General features: G+C 34.3%; 1 protein-coding gene across 1 annotated transcript in view; it reads right to left on the reverse strand.

Annotated features, from left to right (window-relative positions):
- The window catches only part of Cdc37 (cell division cycle protein 37), a 152,719-nt gene that overhangs the window by 97,085 nt on the left and 35,070 nt on the right, over window positions 1-20,564 (reverse strand). The window contains exons 4-5 of the mRNA XM_090405988.1: window positions 15,712-15,762; window positions 9,753-9,818 (exon numbers count right to left, since the gene is read on the reverse strand). Of these exons, the coding sequence (XP_090262114.1) occupies window positions 9,753-9,818; window positions 15,712-15,762 (117 nt within the window). The remainder of the gene's footprint in view (window positions 1-9,752; window positions 9,819-15,711; window positions 15,763-20,564) is intronic.

Genomic DNA, 20,564 nt, shown 5'->3' on the forward strand with positions numbered 1-20,564 from the left:
GTTGGTCCTTGTTAGAGATCGAAATAGCAGAGCGGGAAGTGATTGTGAGATATACAAAAATATTTTGGGAAAGTTTGGAGAAGAGCAAAGCTAATAATAATGGCAAATACCTGTTGGGTTTCTGCTCAGGACATGGGCTGGTTATTACTAACACCATGTTCCAACATAAAAATGTGCACAAATTCACATGGAAAGAAGAAAGAGACAAGCAATAAGAAAAGTCTCATTGACTATGTTATTGTTGATAGTGATGTTTTCTCCCTTGTGCAGGACACCAGAGTGTACAGAGGATTTGAAATTGGAAATGATCACTATTTAGTCTTGAGCATCATAAAATTGAATTTCATATCAAAAAGAATAACATGTAAGAAAGTTTTAAAGTGAATAAAAGTTGAGCAGCTCTCGGATGTCAACTGTAGACTAAAATACACAAAGATTATTGAAGAAAAAATGAAAGAGTTTGAGAACATGAATCAAACCCTGGAGATTCAGTGGCAAACCTTGAAGAAAACCCTGATTGATTCAGCCAGAGAGGCATGTGGTGAGGTTGTCTGCTAGGATAGAAATTCAGAACTCCATGGTGGACACAAGAAGTAAAAGAGGCAGTGAAGGAAAAGAAGAAAGCATATCAAAAGTTCCTGGTAAATAAGTCAGCTTATGCTCTTGGAGAATACAGAGATAAATATAAGAACGTTAAACACTGTGTAAAACCAGCTAAACAAAGTCATGGGAGGACTTTGGCAAGAACATAGAAAATAAATATCAAGAAGGTGGCAAAATATTCTGGAGGCTGTTGAAGAAGCTCAGTAATGGAGGAAAGAGTGCTATAAAAGGAATTAGAGATGATAAAAGTGACATGAAAACAGGAGAAAAAGATATCCTTGAAGTATGGAGTAATTACTTCGAAAAATTGCTAAATGAAACAAGCAGTGATAGCACAGTGGTCAAAAATACTCAACAGCAAACAGTCAGAAATACATATCCATACCCTAAGTAGAAAAAGCCATTAAAGGCTTGAAATGTGGTAAGGCAGCAGGAGTAGATGATATTCGACCAGAAATGCTGAAGTATGGTGGAAGAAAAGTCTTACAGTGGCTGCATTGCATAGTTCAGAAGGTGTGGAAAGAGGGACGAATTCCCGATGATTGGAGTAGAGCTCTCATAGTGCCCATATATAAAAAGGGAAATAAAACCGAATGTGAGAATTATAGAGGTTTTCTATAAGTCTCACATTCGGAGAGGTTTCTGAATGTGAGAATTTCTGAGAGTTTGAGAACATGAATCTTACCAGAAACTCTCACCTACTGAGAGTTTCTGGTAAGATTTATGCTAGTATACTTGAGAAACGGTAGAGAAGAATTGTGGAAGAAAAGCTTGGTGAATAACAAGCTGGATCAGATCTTCACTTTATGACAAATAGTCAAGAAATCATGGGAATATAACAAAGATCTATATTTAAGTTTTGTTGATCAGGAAAAGGCATATGACAAGGTACCGAGAGGGAAGCTATTCAATATGCTACAGTTATATGGTGTCAATGGGGCATTATATCAAGCAATACTTAGTCTTTATTTGAGTTGTAAGTCAACAGTTAGAATTGAAGGAAGTATAGGAAGATGGTTTAATGTTAAATTTGGTGTGAGACAAGGATGTACGTTATCACCTCTATTATTCATTATCTATATGGATCATATTATGAAGGAAAGTGGTATTAATCATGCAACCGGCCAGGACATATATATATTCTCTAAGTAAACATGGATGCGAAGTGCATATTAAAATTGTAATACTATTGATATTACATTGAAATATATGATGGATACAAAGCATATGAGGATGCGTGTTTGATCCATAATGGCAGGTAAGGTGGTTAAACCTGATATCAAAATTGGAGATGTTAGTCAGCCTCTTTGCTTTATGTAGACAATGTTATACTTCTAAATAAATCTGCTACAAGTCTGCAAGATTCCCTAACTAAAGTGAATAACAGTTGTAATAGATATGGTATGAAGGTCAGCAATAACAAGACAAAGACAATGAAAAGAGGCAGAATCATTGAAAATGTCAACTGCGTTGTGAATGGAGAACCTGTTGAAAAAGTAAAAAATTTCAGCTACTTAGGCACGATTTTTAGTAAAGATGGTAAATCAAATATGGAAATAGACAACAGAATCAACAAAGCTGGTATGGTAGGAAGTCAACTGAATAAATTCATATGGCATAAGAGAGAAATTAGGCAGAACACTAAATTAGCTGTACACAAGACAGTGTTCAAACCAGTTTTAATATATGAATCTGAGAGCTGGGTCAGAAGTAAAACACTTGACCAAAGACTAGAGACCGCAGATGTGAGAGTCCTGAGAAAGATTAGAGGCATGAACCGATGGCATCAATGGCAATATCATAATGGAAAGAACTTGACATTGCCAGCATCCAGGAATGCATTAGCAGAGCTAATCTAAGATGGTATGAACACTTAAACAGAATGGGCAAGGAAAGATTAGCAAAACAAGTGTTCTCCACCAGGTTGGCAGGAAAATGACCCTGAGGAAGACCAAGATATAGATGGATTGATATGGTACAAAGTGCTTTAGACAATAGAAATATAAGATATGATAATGTTGGAGTCTTGACAAGTAACAGAATGATTTGGAGGGAAATTGTAGATAGGAAGTTAGTATTGATGTAAATTTTTCATGTAGTATTATCATATCCTGTACACCTCCTTGAGGGTACATAGCAGGAATTTGATGATGATGATGGTATTCTCATTGATCTCATTACAATCCACAGTTTGTTGTGATCCATGCAATCAAAAGCTTTCTTATAATCAATAAAACAGATGAATAGTTCCTTCTGGAATTGTCTTGTTCTTTCCATAATCCATCTCGTGTTTGCTATTTGGTTTCTAGTTCCTAAAGCCTGCCTATTCTTGTGGCATTTCTCTATTCACATATGACTCCAACCTTTAGGATCACTTTTAGCATCTTTAACTTGCATGTGAAATTAAAGCACTAGTTCTACAATTCTCATAATCTCTGGGATTTGATTTTTTTGGAATGTGGATGAAAACTAATATTTTCCAATCTCTAGGCCAATATATTTTCTTCAAAACCTGTTGACAAATTTCAGTCAATATTTGTCACTACTTCATCCCCAGCTGTTCTCAATAATTCCATTGCCACACCATAGGAGTTTTCTCTTTTGTCAGCTGTTTCATTGTAATATCACTTTACTTTTCATTATCATGGGTTCCTCAACAAATTCTCTCCTTTTAAATTCTCCTTCAATATTATTATCTTTTGTTGTTTATTATTTTAACGGTATAATAGAACACAGAAACTAAGTAAATAATTAATTTATTAACTTGATGCTGATATTTTGCTGGTATTATAACCAGCATCTTCAGAGCACAAAAACACTGTTTGTCACAATACGCGAGACTAAAACAACATGGTGTACTTAAACAAAATTGTAGCAGCAACACAAAGACTAGAGTCCTGATTTTGGCGCCCTCTATCTGAAAAAATAAAAACGCTATCATATATTACTAGAGTCCTAGAAAAGTGCTAGTTTTTTCTTAATATGACTGTTTCCCAGATCTTCGGCAAGTTAATACAGCCATATTTGTTGAGATTTGGAGTGTGTTTTGACCAAACTATAAGTATGTGTGTAACCTTTCATGCATTAGCGACATACAGTTGACATCAGAAAAAAGAACACAGACCATATTTGCCCAATCCACCGCTGTAAAACTTTTCCAACCATGTGCGAGACTTTCCATAGAACAGATTGGAGAGGCACACAACTCAAAAAAAAAAAAAAAACTAGCACTTTTCTAGGACTCTAGTAATATATGATAGCGTTTTTTTTTTTTTTTTTTTTTTTTTTTTTTTTTTTTTCAGATAGAGGGTGCCAAAATCAGGACTCTAGTCTTTGTGTTGCTGCTACAATTTTGTTTAAGTACACCATGTTGTTTTAGTCTCGCGTATTGTGACAAACAGTGTTTTTGTGCTCTGAAGATGCTGGTTATAATACCAGCGAAATATCAGCATCAAGTTAATAAATTAATTATTTACTTAGTTTCTGTGTTCTATTATACCGTTAAAATAATAAACAACATGTTCGACGAACACATAAGTCTGTCCACACGTTTATTATTATCTTTCTTATACAAATCCTCTAAATACTCTTTGCATCTTTTTTTCACTTTCTTCTTCCATCGGACATTTTCTTGAATTGCTTTTTGCAACTCCTAATCTAGGGATAAACTTCCCTGTAACATCATTTAATTTTTCTAAACAGATCTCTTGTTCTACACATAATATTTCTTTCTTCAATTTCCTTGCTCCTTTTGTTACTAATGTACAGAAGGTTAAACGTACATTTCATTTGGTATACTCCTTGACATGTGACAGGAATCTTTAGATGTACTGAATAGTTTTTTTTTCCAGTAAGAGTTTTGAAGGTAGTTTTTATGTTCCATTTCTTGAGATTTGTACTTATTCTACAGTAAAGCATAAAGTAAACACAATAACTATCTTCAAACTCCTACTAAATTAAAACATCTATACATCCATCTAAAGACCCTTCCCTCACATCCAGGAGTACACCAAACTATAAGTATGTGTGTAACCTTTCATGCATTAGCGACATACAGTTGACATCAGAAAAAAGAACACAGACCATATTTGCCCAATCCACCACTGTTAAACACTTTTCCAACCATGTGCTAGAGACTTTCCATAGAACAGATTGGAGAGGCACACAACTCAAAAAAACTGGTATGAAAGGAAATTTAAAGAGACATGTGAAACAGTTGTAAAACAATCAAAATTAAACAAAACAAGTTAAATTCATTTTAGAAATTATGGACTTTACAAACATGTTATAAATAAATATTTTAGTTTCCCGACGTTTCGACCTTAATATTAAGGTCATCATCTGGAGTATCTACAGATACACAAGGACAAGCTGAGTTACATTTCACACAGTAAGCTAAAGAAACAATGATTTGATCATGGTTATTCTACTGGCATGACGTCTAGTGAAAAAAAAAAATATAGATAAAATTAAAAATAAATTAAATATTTAGAAACTACATCAAAGCTAAATTCTATTTAAGATAACATGGGAGAAACATTCTTTCATATAGATAGTTTTCTTATTTTACAGTAACAGTGATGTCCTATTTTTAGCATGACAATTGTTATATTAGATTTATGATTCTGGATTATCTACAGACCTGTTTATAGTTAGATCTTAGAGAGAAAGGTTCCATGGGTAGAATATGTGCCTTCCATATGCTTGGGATTTTTAGACCATCTTTATTGTTCAGATTGGGGTAGTTGATAAGAATCTCATAGGCTTCCTTAAATTTGCATTTGTATCATGTTTTTTTATGCAAATTTAAGGAAACCTTTTTTTAATGCTAATTTAAGGATTCTTATCAACCACCCCAATCTGAACAATAACAATGGTCTAAAAATCCCAAGCATATGGGAGGCACATATTCTACCCATGAAACCTTTCTTCCTAAGAGCTAACAGGACTGTAGATAATCCAGAATCATAAATCTAATATAACAATTGTCATGCTAAAAATAGGACATCATTGTTACTGTAAAAAAGAAAACTATCTATATGAAAGAATATAATAAATTTAGTTTAATCCTTTATCCAAGTGTGAGCAAACAAAGTTTGCACCTGAAAGTATCTTCAGGACTGGGGTAAGGTGGTACAACACCAGGGAACTCCTTGCAAAGGTGGAGCAAGCTACCAACACTCCTATCTCAGTATCTCCCATAATGCAAAACACATCTCCTTGCGGATATGTCTAATGTTAATGCATTAAGGGAAGGGCCACAACCCAGACTAGTTTCGACCTTTATTGAGGTACCTTCAGTGGGAGCCAGGCCCAAGTTGAGATACCAGGCAGAAGCATTAGCAGGTCATCTCTACCTATAGTTACTCTAACCAAGTGAAAAATAAACTTTCAACATCTTTCTCTAAATCCAGAGTATATGAAAGAATGTTTCTCCCATGTTATCTTAAATAGAATTTAGCTTTGATGTAGTTTCTAAATATTTAATTAATGTTTAATTTTATCTGTATTTTTTTTTCCCACTAGAGGTCATGCCAGTAGAATAACCAGTGATCAAATCATTGTTTCTTTAGCTTACTGTGTGAAATGTAACTCAGCTTGTCCTTGTATATCTGTATATATTCCAGATGATGACCTTAATATGAAGGTCAAAACATCAGGAAATTAAAATATTATTTATAACATGGTTGTAAAGTCCATAATTTCTAAAATAAATGCTGATCACTGTGCAACACTAAAAGAAAAGAAAACAAGTTAAAAATCTCCAATTTTTAGACAATGTATATACAACCATGACAACAATGCACATCCTCAGGTTACCTTAAATAGCTATTAGCAACATCTGAACATATTAGAAATAAACCTGACATTCAAAATGTGTTTAAAGAGCTAATCTAAGATAGCATGGGCAATTAAATAGAATGGGAAGGAAAGGCTAGCAAAGAAGATGCTTGATAACAGAATGGTATGAAAATCCCAGAGAAAGATCTAGATCTAAGTGGATTGATGTAGTCAGTAGCATTTCAGAACACCAAAATATACAATGACAGTATTGGAGATCAGACAAATATCAGATTAACTTGAAAGAAAACTGCTGAAAGAAAGCCAGTAATCACGTAAACATACTTGTGTAGTATTGCTATAGAAGCTACAGACCCCTCAATGATCATCATCAGCCATTATCAAACCACTGCTGGATAAAGGCTTTCCAAGATGAAAGATTCTAAGACTGTCAATGGTTTTTCTTCCCCCATGTTACTCCTGCAAATCTGATGATTTCATCAATCCATTATTTGTTTTGCATTGTGATCAATTTTTCTCCTGTGGAATCTAGTACTTCTTTTGTCCATTGTAAGTCTTGTCTTCAAGCAACTGCACAATCAGCTTTAAAGTGAATGTATGTCAAGGATGCCACAGATGCAAAGTGCATAGTAAAATTGCAATACCATTGATATTACACTGACATATCAGGGATGCAAAATGCAATATTTGTAACAGTGAAGGGCTAAGGGTTACATAAACCTGAAGGAATCCTGTCTAGAAACCAAGACACATTAAATATCTGTTCAGATAATCAAATAGCAACCACAAAGTAGAGATGATCAAAATCATCAACTACCTAAAAAGCAGGTAAGAAAGTTTTAAAGCGAATAAAAGTTGAGCAGCTCTCAAATGTGAACTACAGACTGAAATATACAAACATTATTCAAGAAAAAATGAAAGAGTTTGAGAACAGGAATCAAACCTTGGAGATTCAGTGGCAAGCTCTGAAAGAAAACATTAACTGAGTCAGCTAGAGAGGCATGTGGTGAGATTGTCTGCAAGGATAGAAAAATCAGAACTCCTTGGTGGACACAGGAAGTTAAACAGGCAGTGAGGGAAAAGAAGCACATCAAAAGTTCCTGGCAAATAAGTCAGCTTGTGCTCTTAGAGAATACAGAGATAAATATAAGAATGCTAAACACTGTGTAAAACTAAACAAAAGTCATGGGAGGACTTTGGCAAGAACATAGAAAATAAATATTAAGAAGGTGGCAAGATATTCTGGAGGTTACTGAAGAAGCTCAGAAATGGAGGAAAGAGTACTGTAAAAGGAATTAGAGATGATAAAGATGACACGAAAATTGGAGAAAAGGATACCCTTGATGTATGGAGTAAGTACTTAGAAAAATTGCTAAACAAAATGCAATGACAGCACTGTGGTAAAATGCACTCAACAGGCAGGCAATCAGGAAGGCATATCCATACTTGAAATAGACAAAATCCATCAAAAGCACAAAAATGTGGGAAGGCAGAAGTAGTAGATGATGTTCAACTAGAAATGCTCAAGTATGGGGGGGGGGGTGTAAAAGTCTTGCATTGGTTGCACCGCATAGTCCAGAAAGCCTGGACAGAGGGACAAATTCTAGATGATTGGAGTAGAGCTCTCACAGTATCCATATATAAAAAGGGAAATAAAATGGAATGTGGGAATTACAGAGTGAAATTGAAAAACAGTTGAGAAGGATTGTGGAAGAGAATTGTGAGGAACAAGCTGGATTCAGGCAAATGGAGGCTGTCAGGATCAGATTTTCGCTTTGCAACAAATAGATGAGAAATCATGGGAATATAACAAAGATCTGTATTTAAGTTTTGTCGATTTGGAAAAAGCATATGACAAGATGCCAAGAGAGAAGCTATTCAAAACACTACAGTCATATGGTGTCAGTGGGGCATTATATCAAGCAATACTTAGTCTTTATTTGAGTTGTAAGTCAGCAGTTAGAATTGAAGGAAGTACAGAAAGATGGTTCAATGTTAAATCTGGTGTCAGAAAAGGATGTACATTATCCCCCCTCTGTTATTCATTATGAAGGAAAGTGGTATGAAATCTGATATCAAAATTGGAGATGTTAATGTCAGCTCTTTGCTTTATGCGGATGATGTTATACTTCTAAATAAATCCGCTACAAGTTTGCAAGATTCCATGACTAAATTGAATAACTGTTGTAATAGATATGGTATGAAGGTCAGCAATAAAAAGACAAAGACAATGAAAATAGGTAGAATCGTTGAAAATGTCAACTGTGTTGTGAATGGAGAACCTGTGGAACAAGTAAAACATTTCAGCTACTTAGGCACGATTTTTAGTGAAGTTGGTAAACTAAATATGGAAATAGACAACAGGATCAACAAAGTTGGTATGGTAAGAAGTGAACTGAATATATTTATATGGAATAAGAAGGAAATTAGTCAAAACACTAAATTAGCTGTATGCAAGATGTTCAAACCAGTTTTAACTTATGAATCTGAGAGCTGGTTAGAAGTAAAACACTTGACAAAAGACTAGAGACTGTAGATATGAGAGTCCTGAGGAAGATTAGGGGCATGAACAGATGGCATCGATGGAAATATCATATTAAAAACAAGGATATCAGGAAAGAACTTGACATTGTCAGCATCCAGGAATGCGTTAGCAGAGTTAATCTCACTTAAACAGAATGGGAGAGGAAAGATTAGAAAAACAAGTGTTCTCTGCCAAGATGGCAGGAAAAAGACCCAGAGGAAGACAAAGGTATAGGTAGATTGATACAATAAAAAGTGCCTTAGAAGATAGAAATATAAGATCTGATAATGTTGGAGGTTTGACAGGTAACAGATTGATTTGGAGGAAAATTGTAGATAGGAAGATAGTAATGATGTAAATTTTTCATGTAGATCATATCCTGTACACTCCTTGAGGGCAAATGTCAGGAATTTAATGATGAAAAGTGAATATATTTATCTGAGAGCTACCTTAATTCAAAATTTGTAGTTACATTTTTTCTTACTAGTTGTATAAATGATTTCATAGTTAATCAGTTTTTGATACTTATGTACTGAGTATATGGAGGACAAGCACATCATTTGCAGAGCTGGTATTGTCACAGACTTATCAGACTGGCTTTTACCTTGACTTTCATATTTTTAATATCCTATACAAGATTCAAATCCAAGTAATCTATCACTATTATAATAATCACAATAATGTGAAATTAAGCTAGAATAACTGCAGTAAAATGTGAACTTCCATCACATCTGTCCTATTTTGCAGTGGCTTTTAAGATATGTTATAAAGCATATCGTTACATAACATGCATGTGACTCCTTCACACAAGAAAAAAGCTTACCTGTCTCTCTTCCTTTTCTTCATCAGTGAGATGATCGTGTTTTCTTGGTGCTGCTTTATTTAAAACCTAAATAAAATTGTAAAGTCATTTATATCACTGAAAGGAAAAATATCTAATAATTTTTTTTTTCTACATTATTTCTTTTCTATATTATTTGTAACAGTGAAGGGCTAAGTTTATATTAATTATAATATAAAATAATAATATAGAACTCCTCACTTTACTATTCAGAAATTTGATGCGAGATTTAATACATGTCAGCTGATTACAAATTGACTCATTTTTTTAAGCAAAGATAAACCAAGTTTTTTTTTTTTTTAATTAGAAATATCTGAAGACATATTCACTTCATTTAAAAATGACTTTTACATAAATATCATGTGCACCATTGATTTGGATTACAGTTAGTGAAGAACACAGGATGCATATTTTCTATTATGCCAGAGAAAGAACTGATATCTAATGATATTTTATTAGAAATTAAACATACAACTGTTTGATATTTTTTTACATGTCCAATAAAACAGATATTTAAAGATAAGTTAAGGGGATAATAAATCCCTCATTATTTTAAAGCCAGATACGAAACTTGGAGATCAAAATCTAAGAGTTTCATGCCGAAAAACTATCGACGAGTCCAAGCGTAAGTCAACACCTGGGTGAGACAACACTAGGGCAACTCGGAGCAAGCTCCATCACTATCCTTAATATTTTCTCATAATGTAAAATGCAGCTCCTAGGAGATGTATTACTGTTTTACATTATGAGGAAAGGTCACTACCCAGACCGGTTTCGACCTTTATTGAGGTCTCATCAATGAGTATGTAGACCTGGATAATACCAAGGTTTAAGTGAACCGAACTTACATATACCCCTACTAACAAATTGCCAGACCGGTGTACCCATATATTATTACAATAAAGAGCCAAGAAGCTATTTTTATGGCAGCATAAATTAAAATAAGGAATTTATTATCCCTTTAACTTAATTTACGCTGCCATAAAAATAGCCTCTTGGATCTTTATCTAGACATTTAAAGATGTTGCAAGATGTTCGCATCATTTCACAAAATATATCAACAGAACTTAAATGTAAAGTTTCCTCAATTATTCATTTACTTTACTATTTTTGAATAAATTAAGAATTCTAATTTGTACCTCAACATTAAAGATAAATTGTATTTTAGAAGTTGGAATATCTATTCAGAGAGGAATACATTTATGAAATGAAGTAAAACTCACATATCTAAATATGAACATATCCAAATGTTTATATATGTATAATAAAATTCTTTCATACATGCAATCCAATCATATGAATTAATTAATAGCAAAATAAACCAGCTTACAAAGTTTTAAATATTTGGCTACACTAATAGTACAAAGATTCAAGAGTAACAACAATATCATTTGCAAAATAAAGGAACATTCCATATAGTATTTTTTTTTTTTTTCAGACAAAATTTCCTACTTGGATTGGAGCTCCAGGTCACAGGTCACTAAGTTAAATAAATAACCTTCTAAGATCTTTTTTTTGCTCAGTAACTGTTTTTTTTTTTTGTCATTTTTAAGGTTTTTTTTTTTTTTTTTTTTTTTTTTTTTTTTTTTTTTTTTTACTAAGGAAAAAAAAAAAACCATAGCTGGTGAGTATGTGGTCTCCCTCGATGAGTCCCGGACTTCTTGGAGGGCTCTCATAATAATAGCAATAATAATAATTTCCACCAGCTACCATGAAGTTATTTGAACACTGCTTCAAAATATTCTTCTAATTCCAGGACAGATCGATTTATTTTTTATTAAGAGAGGTCTCTCTTAATAATAATAAAAATATTCATTTACATTATCATTTTCAAATAAAGTGTTTAAGAATTCAGGTTGTACTCCAAGATTAAAGATAAATTGTATTTAAAATTTAAGACACATTTAGTTTTTATTTTAATGGAGCATTTCTGAGGCTTCTTTAAATAATGTTATAGAAAAACGAAGTGAAGAACAGCACTACCTGAGGCATACTCTCACCTTCAATTGGCATCAACTGACGGTGATTAATAAAATTTTTAATTATTAAGAATTTCAAAATTCAAAATTATTAATTTTATGTAAAGGAGCTGCCTCTGGCAGCTGCTTTATATAAAAAGATTTCAAGAATGCAATAACCTTACATCATGAATTTTACAAACAAAGCTGCAACAATGCTTCCTGATTACAATGTTGAAGAGGCTTATTTTGTGCCAATGTACAAGATCTCAAGGCTCTTGCATCCACCAGTTTATGAAATTCACTGCTCTTGTGGCATTTATTATGAGGCCAGACAGGAAGATCTGGAAAGATTCACATATCTGAACACATAAAAGATGCTGAAAAAAGAAGGGAGCATAAATAAAGATTGGCCTTCTATACACAACACCTTCTATACAGGCCATCAAGTAGTTTGGCAAGAAGCAAAAATACCATACATTATCATAATTGTTTTACAAGAAAGTTTAAAGAACCTTCAGAAATGCTCCAGATCCCGACAGAACATAACAAAAACTAAGGTGTAATCCAACCCCAAGTTTGGTCTACTTTCTTCAGAAACAAGCCTAACAAATGCAGACCTGAGATATAACACACCGCATGCTATAGAACATGATAGCAACTACTAGCATTGTTCAAATGCGCATAGTGTAATTAATACACCATTTTTTTCCAGTCACTTGTTTGTATGTACTAATTGTGAAGTTCTGATAACATCTGCTATGTGTAATTAATTTTTTAGTCTTTTTATAAAAGTTTTAATTATCTTTGATGATGTAAGCCTGATGATTTATGAAACCTGTTGGGTTATATTGTTTATTTTATTAAGCCTGTTATGCTTAGAAACATGTGGTCTAAATATCGAAAATTAATTGAACTGCTAAACCACAGAAACATTTGTATTCAACAAGTAAATACTGCCAGAGAGAGAAATAAGAGTAGTGTGAGAGGGTGAGGAAGACATGTTGAAGATTTAACTTTAAACAGTGTGACTGTGATAGATGACATTGAATGTGTAGCTGAATGTCATATGAGGGTAGGGTGTGTGTGGAGAGAAACAGAGGTACAGAGGAGAAAATGAAAAGCTTGAAAACAGAGTTGGGGAAAGTGAAGAAAGAGATTAGAAGACATGACACATTAAGCGATGTGAGCAAAGAAGAAGAGTAGAAGAGAGAGAGAGAAATCATACGAATAAGAGAAGGCAAGAGAATGAAAGAGCAAATGAAAGGAAATTGAGAGAGTGCAGGACAGAGAAAGCTAAAAGGAAGGCAGGAAAGTAAGAAACCAAGGAGAGGAAAAGAGAGAGAGAAAATGAGGAATGGCAGTGAGGAAGGAATGAACAGGGATGTGCAAGTAGGATTCAATGATTTGCAGTGCACAAAGTACAATGTTAAATTGCTTGTCTAGAGGAACAATACAGAAAGTATACGAGTATGGCAATGAAATGAGGTGAACCAACCACAAGATGACATCAGTGGTTGGTACAACCTAAGAAATAATGCAAATCAGAGGCAAGGGATTCATATTAGAGATTCATCATCATTATCATCAGTGGTTCTAATAGGCAGTTAAGTGCCATGACTTTCCAAGTATCACTGGATTTCATAACCATAATTCAAGGATAGAGTGGTTAGCCCTATAAGTATTTTTTTGCCTGACTTTTTGAATAAACAGCGTGTATTCTACTAGCTGGTTTCCTAGTTGCAGGATGAAAAACCTCAATTTGAGATCAACTAACTCACTTCGAGTCGAAAAGCCCTGATAAAGGTTCTCTGCGTCATAGATGAGATTCAAACCCAGGCCTTTCCAACCAAAAGGCTTCATCTATAGTGACTGAGCTTCAGAGACTCTATGGAGAAACAACACAAATCAGATGGAAAGAGGATTTGAGATCCATATAGACTATGCAGCAGAAAAGTGTGAAAAAGAAGACAGTGAGTGTATTGCCCAGATAATAATGCAGTTAGAGAGAGAGAGAATAGCAGTAATAATGAATGACATGATAGCAAGAACATATTGAAGCGGGGGAGGGGATGACACTTGAAGTATATTTGATGATAGATGATATCTGTATGCAAGATATGGATTGTATTTGAACATGCAAAGATGCAAGCATTTGGAGAAATAGTTCTCTAGAGTTGCCAAGGATAAAGCATGAGAAGAATGGCAGGTTGGCATAGATGAATAAATAGTATGCTTATAGAGCCTTTCAGGACAAAGTGTTTGGAGGTCTGATAAGCAGCACATGACAGTGAAACAAAAGGAGAGTAAAGCAAGAAGAGTATTAACAAGCAAACAAACAAAAAAGTAAGCAGCATACTGAATGGCAATTTTCCATTATTAAAGGTGGGTTTGAAAAGTGCATTATGAAATCTTACTTTCCTGGTATAAAGATTCAAGATATTAGTTTTAAAGATATTAATGTTTTCAAACAAGGAAAGCAAAATTTAATAATTTTGGTAAGAATGAATGATTCAGGTAAAACGTAGAGAATGCGACAGGATATAAAACAGTTACTGGAAGAATCAAAAAGAAGAGAAAGTAATCTCTTATTTTCCAAGAAGGACCAACATTGCAAATGAGTCAATGCATAGGTAAGAAGTGTATAGAAACTTCTGTTTGGTAATAGAATGTTTTTTTCCCTGATTTTGCACATTCAATCAAACTATCAAGGAAGATGCAGGTAAGTATATGCACATCTTCCTTGATAGTTATAATGCTATAACATTTAATAACTTTTATAAACATTTCTGTCTACTGTAATAATGAAATCAAACAACTATGCCAAAATGTTGTACCTTCCTGTGCATCTCTTGATGGAACATATCAGATGATGCCAGTGATGTTTAATGAGAAAAAGACAAAAATAAAAATTATCATAAAGTTGTGCATAGGTTAGGTTAGGTCCATCTGCAAGGTCTCCTTGCAGACAACTTCACCACATGCCTCTCTAGCTGAATCAATCAGGGTTCAAGGCTTGCCACTGAATCTCCAAGATTTGATTCATGTTCTTAAACTCTTTCATTTTTTTTTTCAATAATCTTTGTGTATTTTAGTCTACAGTTCACATCTGAGAGCTGCTCAACTGTTATTCACTTTAACTTTCTTACATGTTATTCTTTTCAATATGAAATTCAATTTTATCCTGCTCAAGACTAAATAGTGATCACTTCCAATTTCAAATCCTCTGTACACTCTGGTGTCCTGCACAAGGGAGAAAACATCACCATCAACAATAACATAGTCAATGAGACTTTTCTTATTCCTTGCCTCTTCCCTCCATGTGAATTTGTGCACATTTTCATGTTGGAACATGGTGTTAGTAATAACCAGTCCATGTCCTGAGCAGAAATCCAACAGATATTTGGCATTATTATTAGCTTTGCTCTTTTCTCCAAATTTTCTCAAAATATTTTTGTATGCCTGACAATAATTTCCTACTCTGCTATTTAGATCCCTAACAAGGACCAACTTTTCCTTTTTTATTGTATCAGTTGCTTTTTCTAAAGCCGCAAAAAATTCCCCCACTTCTACCTTAGTAAAACTAGAACCTTCTGTGGAACCATAGGCACAAATAAGTCTCATTGTCCAGTTCCCCATGCTCATATATGCCCACATTACTCTACTTGAGACTGACTGCCATTCAAAAAATTAGCCTCGTATTTTGTGTTTATACTATGGCTACTCCTTCTTTTCCTTGATTGTCATTGCCTGAATATAACATTTTGTATTTATTGCTCAGGAAGATCTCACCAGTTTTCGTCTTTTTTGTTACAGTCACCCCTATTATGTCGATCTGGTACTTTTCTAATTCCTCAGCTAGCTCCATTTCTTTGCCATTCAGGCTTCTTATGTTGATAGTACCGTTCTTTAATTCTGGTGATGTTGAGTTGAGTTGGGGTGTGGCACATAATTCAGACATACAAAATTAACTAATAACTTACCGTTTTTGTGAAACCTTCTTTACTAATTGTATCTACATTCCAAGGAATCAGCTGAAATTGAAGAAAAGGAAATATGTCTTAAAATTGCAAATGTAAATCAGATAATTTATAATGAAATAATATGGTCATAATATGGTCTATACATGCATGTTATTACATATATCTATGCATGTTTAGGCTTAAGTACTAGTTTACACTCATAATACAATTTAATGGAATAACTATCCTATGACTAGGTAATTATTATGGGGGATTTCAACTATGGTAACATTGGTTGGAGGGAGGAGAGGACACATGGGAGGAAGGAAATGGATTTTATGCAGTTACTAAAGGATAATTACCTGACACAGCTTGTAATGGAATATACTAGGGGTTCGAAAGCGCTTGATCTAGTAATTGCATCTGAGAATTTGTCTATAACGAATATGACCATGTTGCAACCAACTGGTGAGAGTGATCATATGGTCTTAACCTGGGAGTGGCTAAATGCATGGAATTTTCAGTTAAGACAAGGTATATGTGAAATTACCAGGCTGATAAGTATGACAAACTTAGGAGATTGCTTGGATCAGTGCCATGGCATGTAAAACTGCAAGGGCAGATGTTGATAGGGCATGGGAAGTGGTAAAGGAGTGGTTGAAGGAGGCAATGGATGACTGCATACCTAGAGTCAGGAGAGTCAAGTGGGAGTTAAATAGATGAATAACACCATTAAGCTGGAGCTGCAAAAAAATAAACAATTGTGGAGGGAATTTAAGGAGACCTACAGGCACACGAACAGTACAAGGCACAGGCCAGAAGGGTAGCTAGTGTGGTAAGAAAAGCAAAAGCAGATTATGAAAGGAAGTTAGCAACACAGGCTAAAGAGAATCCCAAACAGTTCTTTCAATATACCGCAAGTAAAAGAAAAAATGTATACGACAGAATGATTTTAAGGAATGCCGATAGTGGGAAGGTAACTGAATCAGTCAAAATAGTAGAATTACTAAGTGAACACTTTGCAAGAGTATATCATCCAGGCGGTGATATTGCAGGAATGAGGGAACCGACGGCTTATACGGGAACTGAGATGAATGAAATGGAGATGAATAGCATATTACAGAACCTTAAGGTAAATACATCTGTTGGATTGAATGGTATACCAGCTTGAGTCTTATGTGAACCAGTAAAAGAACTGTCAGTGTCTTTGACCATGTTGTTTAATCTAAGTCTCAGCTCTGAGTTAGTCCCAAGGGGGTGGAAAGAAGGGAATATAGTTCCATTGCATAAAGGAGGCTCCAAGACTGCTGTAGCAAATTGCGACTGATTAGCATATCAGGAGTCATCATCAAAGTATTGGAGAAGTTGTTCAAGAGCAAAATACAGGAATGGATAGATGGAAATGGGATACTGTATGGGGGGGATAGCATGGTTTTGTGAAGAGTAGATCATGCCTCAAGTAACTTGCACACATTTTATAATACAGTGATAGCTGAATTGGACAAGAGTAATGGGTTTACAGTGATACTACTGGACTTTACAAAGGCCTTTGACAGGATACCACATGGAATCCTAATCAGTAAACTGCAGCACATGGGGATGGATATAGGGTTGGTGAGATGGATAGGAGGGTGGTTGATGGAGAGATCAGAAAGTAGTTTATTCAGGAATAGAGTCCAAAAGATTTCCTGTGACTAGTGGTGTGCCACAGGGTTCTGTTCTTGGACTACTGCTATTTAATTTGCTCATTAATGATATAAGAAAGGATCTGAGAGGAACTGTTCAGTTATTTGCTGATGATGCAAAGTTGGGTAGAACAATAGTTAATACACGTCAAAATTTTGCAGGATGATTTGGATAGACTGGCAGACTCGGCTAATGAGAATGGATGTCAGTTTAATGTGGCAAAGAGTAAGGTTATGCATTTTTGGGTGAAAAGATCATCAGCAGTATACTGTTTGATGAACTCTCATTCATATCTCAAACTCTAGTCAGAAATGGTTACCCAAAAAATATAATCCAAAAGATTCTCAATAGAAACAACTCACAGCAACAACCTCCAGTCACACAGTATACATCATCCATTGTCATACCCTATGCCTACCCAGTTTCAACAAAAATAGCAAAAATCATGAGATCTTTCAACATCAGGGTTGCTTTCAAACCTATTCCAACTACACGACACATGTTAAGATCTCCTAAGGACAGCATCGTCTTCTACAAGTACGCAGATGTATATAACATCCAATGTTCCTGTGGACTGAATTATATAGGCCAAACATCATGAAGCCTAGAAATCCGAAAAAAAGAACATATAGGGGATGTCAACAACAGAATAGATACCTCAGGATTAGCCCATCATTTCTCAATTTCGAACCACTCCATAGATTGGGACAACAGCTCCATGCTGTACGTTAAAGATTTCAGATGTAGAAACTTTAAAGAAGCTGCAGTGGTACTCCAGACAGGAGATAAAGGCATGATACTAAAAAGAAAATTTTAGTATCATGCCTTGATACGAAAATGTCTTTTGGTATCAGGGCATGATACTAAAATACATTTGGAAAAGCTTAATAAATTCACTATGCTTAGCAGAACTCAACTTCGCAAAAAACTATAAAACGTGCTCAACAAACAATGACTAAGACTCTGTGCTCCATGCTCTTGATGTTACGCATTATCTCAATTTTAATTAATTTAACTGTTGTTACTCCATTCATTTTTAGCATTTAATGTTAGCGTACCCATTTCTTGTCCTGAAGAAGCCAGACAGACTTTAGCTGGTGATGAGTGTATATATTTATAAAGAATTATGGTCCACTAATAAATCCAAAAAGAAAATTTCTCATACTTAGTGTCAAGGGACTATATGTTAGCAGTTACAATAGATACAATCTCACTTAATTTTCTTGTTTTACAAAATTTTAAAACTGACTGATCAGCAGTAATTGTTTTGAACTACTTGAAAGTATATCCCTTGTGCTGATAAATGCCTTATTAGCCAAGTATTCAATTCCTGATAATGAAATCTGTTCTGAACAATAACTGCATGGGGGCATCCTCATTCTTGCATTTCTTAGTGTTTCCAAACTTCAAATAATCTTATTTATTTTCATTTTGAATCTAAAGTGAAAATATAAAAATTATAATTACAGACATATATAGCCCAAATACTTCATTTTGGCATAAGTAGATATAAAAATGGAGGGTTTTATGGATCCATATATATTTTATAGCCAAATATAGAAAGAAACTTTAAAAAGTTTCAAAATTTACCAGAGAGAGATTATGAGAATATAACCTCCTATCTATCTAATGGCCATTTCAAACTCATCAGAATCAGGACAGAAATCCTAGAAAGAGCAAAAACCTTCTCAATATAGTAGCAATCCTGTGTCAGAAAGTGAAATTGAAGACTTTCCACTCTGTACTACACTAAAACTGTTTATGCACCTACCAAGTGTTCACCCATGGTGAATTTTACCAAGGCTATAAATCATAGGCCAATCTGTAGATTTGGAATTGTAGTTAAAGGTATTGGAGATATTGGTGAGAGTTACAATACAAAAGTAGATGGATAACAGCAATATTCTCTGTTTTTTATAGACATGGGTTTGTTAAAGGAAGGTCACGTTTTACTTACTAACTTATGTGCTATAACAGGGCAACAAGCATATGGATAAGGGAAATGCATATACAGTAGTATACTTATATTTTGTAAATTTTGAAAAGGCTTTCGACAGTTTGCCACACAACAAGTTAGTAAATAAATTAAGGCAGATGGGATTGGATGCCACATGAGTATCAGCAAGTTGTATACAGGAATGCAGTATCCTGAAAAAAGAAAGTTACTAGTGATATGCTGCAAGGGTCTATTCATCATGTCAATGATGAATAGACTGTATATGAGCAAGCAACATTATAGAACTGTCAGTTCAATGTTGCAAAATGTTAAATTTCTGAAATTTGATAGGCAACAATGAGATGCACAGTATACGCTTAGTGAGGAAATTTTGAAGGAGGGTGCAGAGTAAACAGACTTGGGAGTGATGGTAGTAAACAACCTGAATTTCAGGGATCACATGCACAAGTTGTGAAGTCATCATATCAGATTATGGAAATGATACAGAGGACCTTAACATGCAGAAATAAAGAGGTTATGGTTCCTTTGTATAAGGCCTTCGTCAGGTCTCATATGAATTATTGTGCACAGATTTGATCCTCTGGTGTTTGTGAAGCTAAGGATCCAAAAAAGACTGACTAAGGTGGTAAATGGTCTTCGAGATATGAAGACAGATTTAGGAATTACAATTTGCAAAACCTTGTTAATAGGAGGAAGAGAAGGGATATGAATGAGACATTTAAGTTGGTAACAGGTTGTTACCAGATTAATGTGGAAGAAATTTTTCACAGAATGGTAAAAGGGGGATAGAACAAGGAGGCATTCTTGAAAATTGTATAAGAAGGGTGTGAGCAAGGGCATAAGGAGCAGGTTCTTTGCATGGAGAGTAGTTGATGAGTGGAATTCATTGTCTGATAGCAGGGTGAATTTGCGTATGGTTTCTGTCCTGGGAATTGTACAGAAATTTTCTCATTTTTCTTCTCTATCCTGGGAAAAACAACCTGAGATTTGGTACCTTTCGTAAATTTAAATTTACAAATCTGAAACAGTAAAGTGTCTAATTTATTGTAATTTTAGTAAAATAAGTATTGTATCAAAGATTATGGATGGTTAAAATTTTATTGCAAATTAATAAAACTATTGTTTTAATTAATTTTTATTGTTATTATCAAATTACATATAATGACATACATATTAGTCACGTATGACTAATATGTATGTCATCTCAGTCACAATCAGATCCTCTGTGCCA

Source organism: Typopeltis vanoorti, chromosome 16, assembly GCF_054136105.1.
Source record: "Typopeltis vanoorti isolate ZY-2024b chromosome 16, IOZ_Tvanoo_1.0, whole genome shotgun sequence".
In the NCBI taxonomy this organism is placed as follows: Eukaryota; Metazoa; Arthropoda; class Arachnida; order Uropygi; family Thelyphonidae; genus Typopeltis; species Typopeltis vanoorti.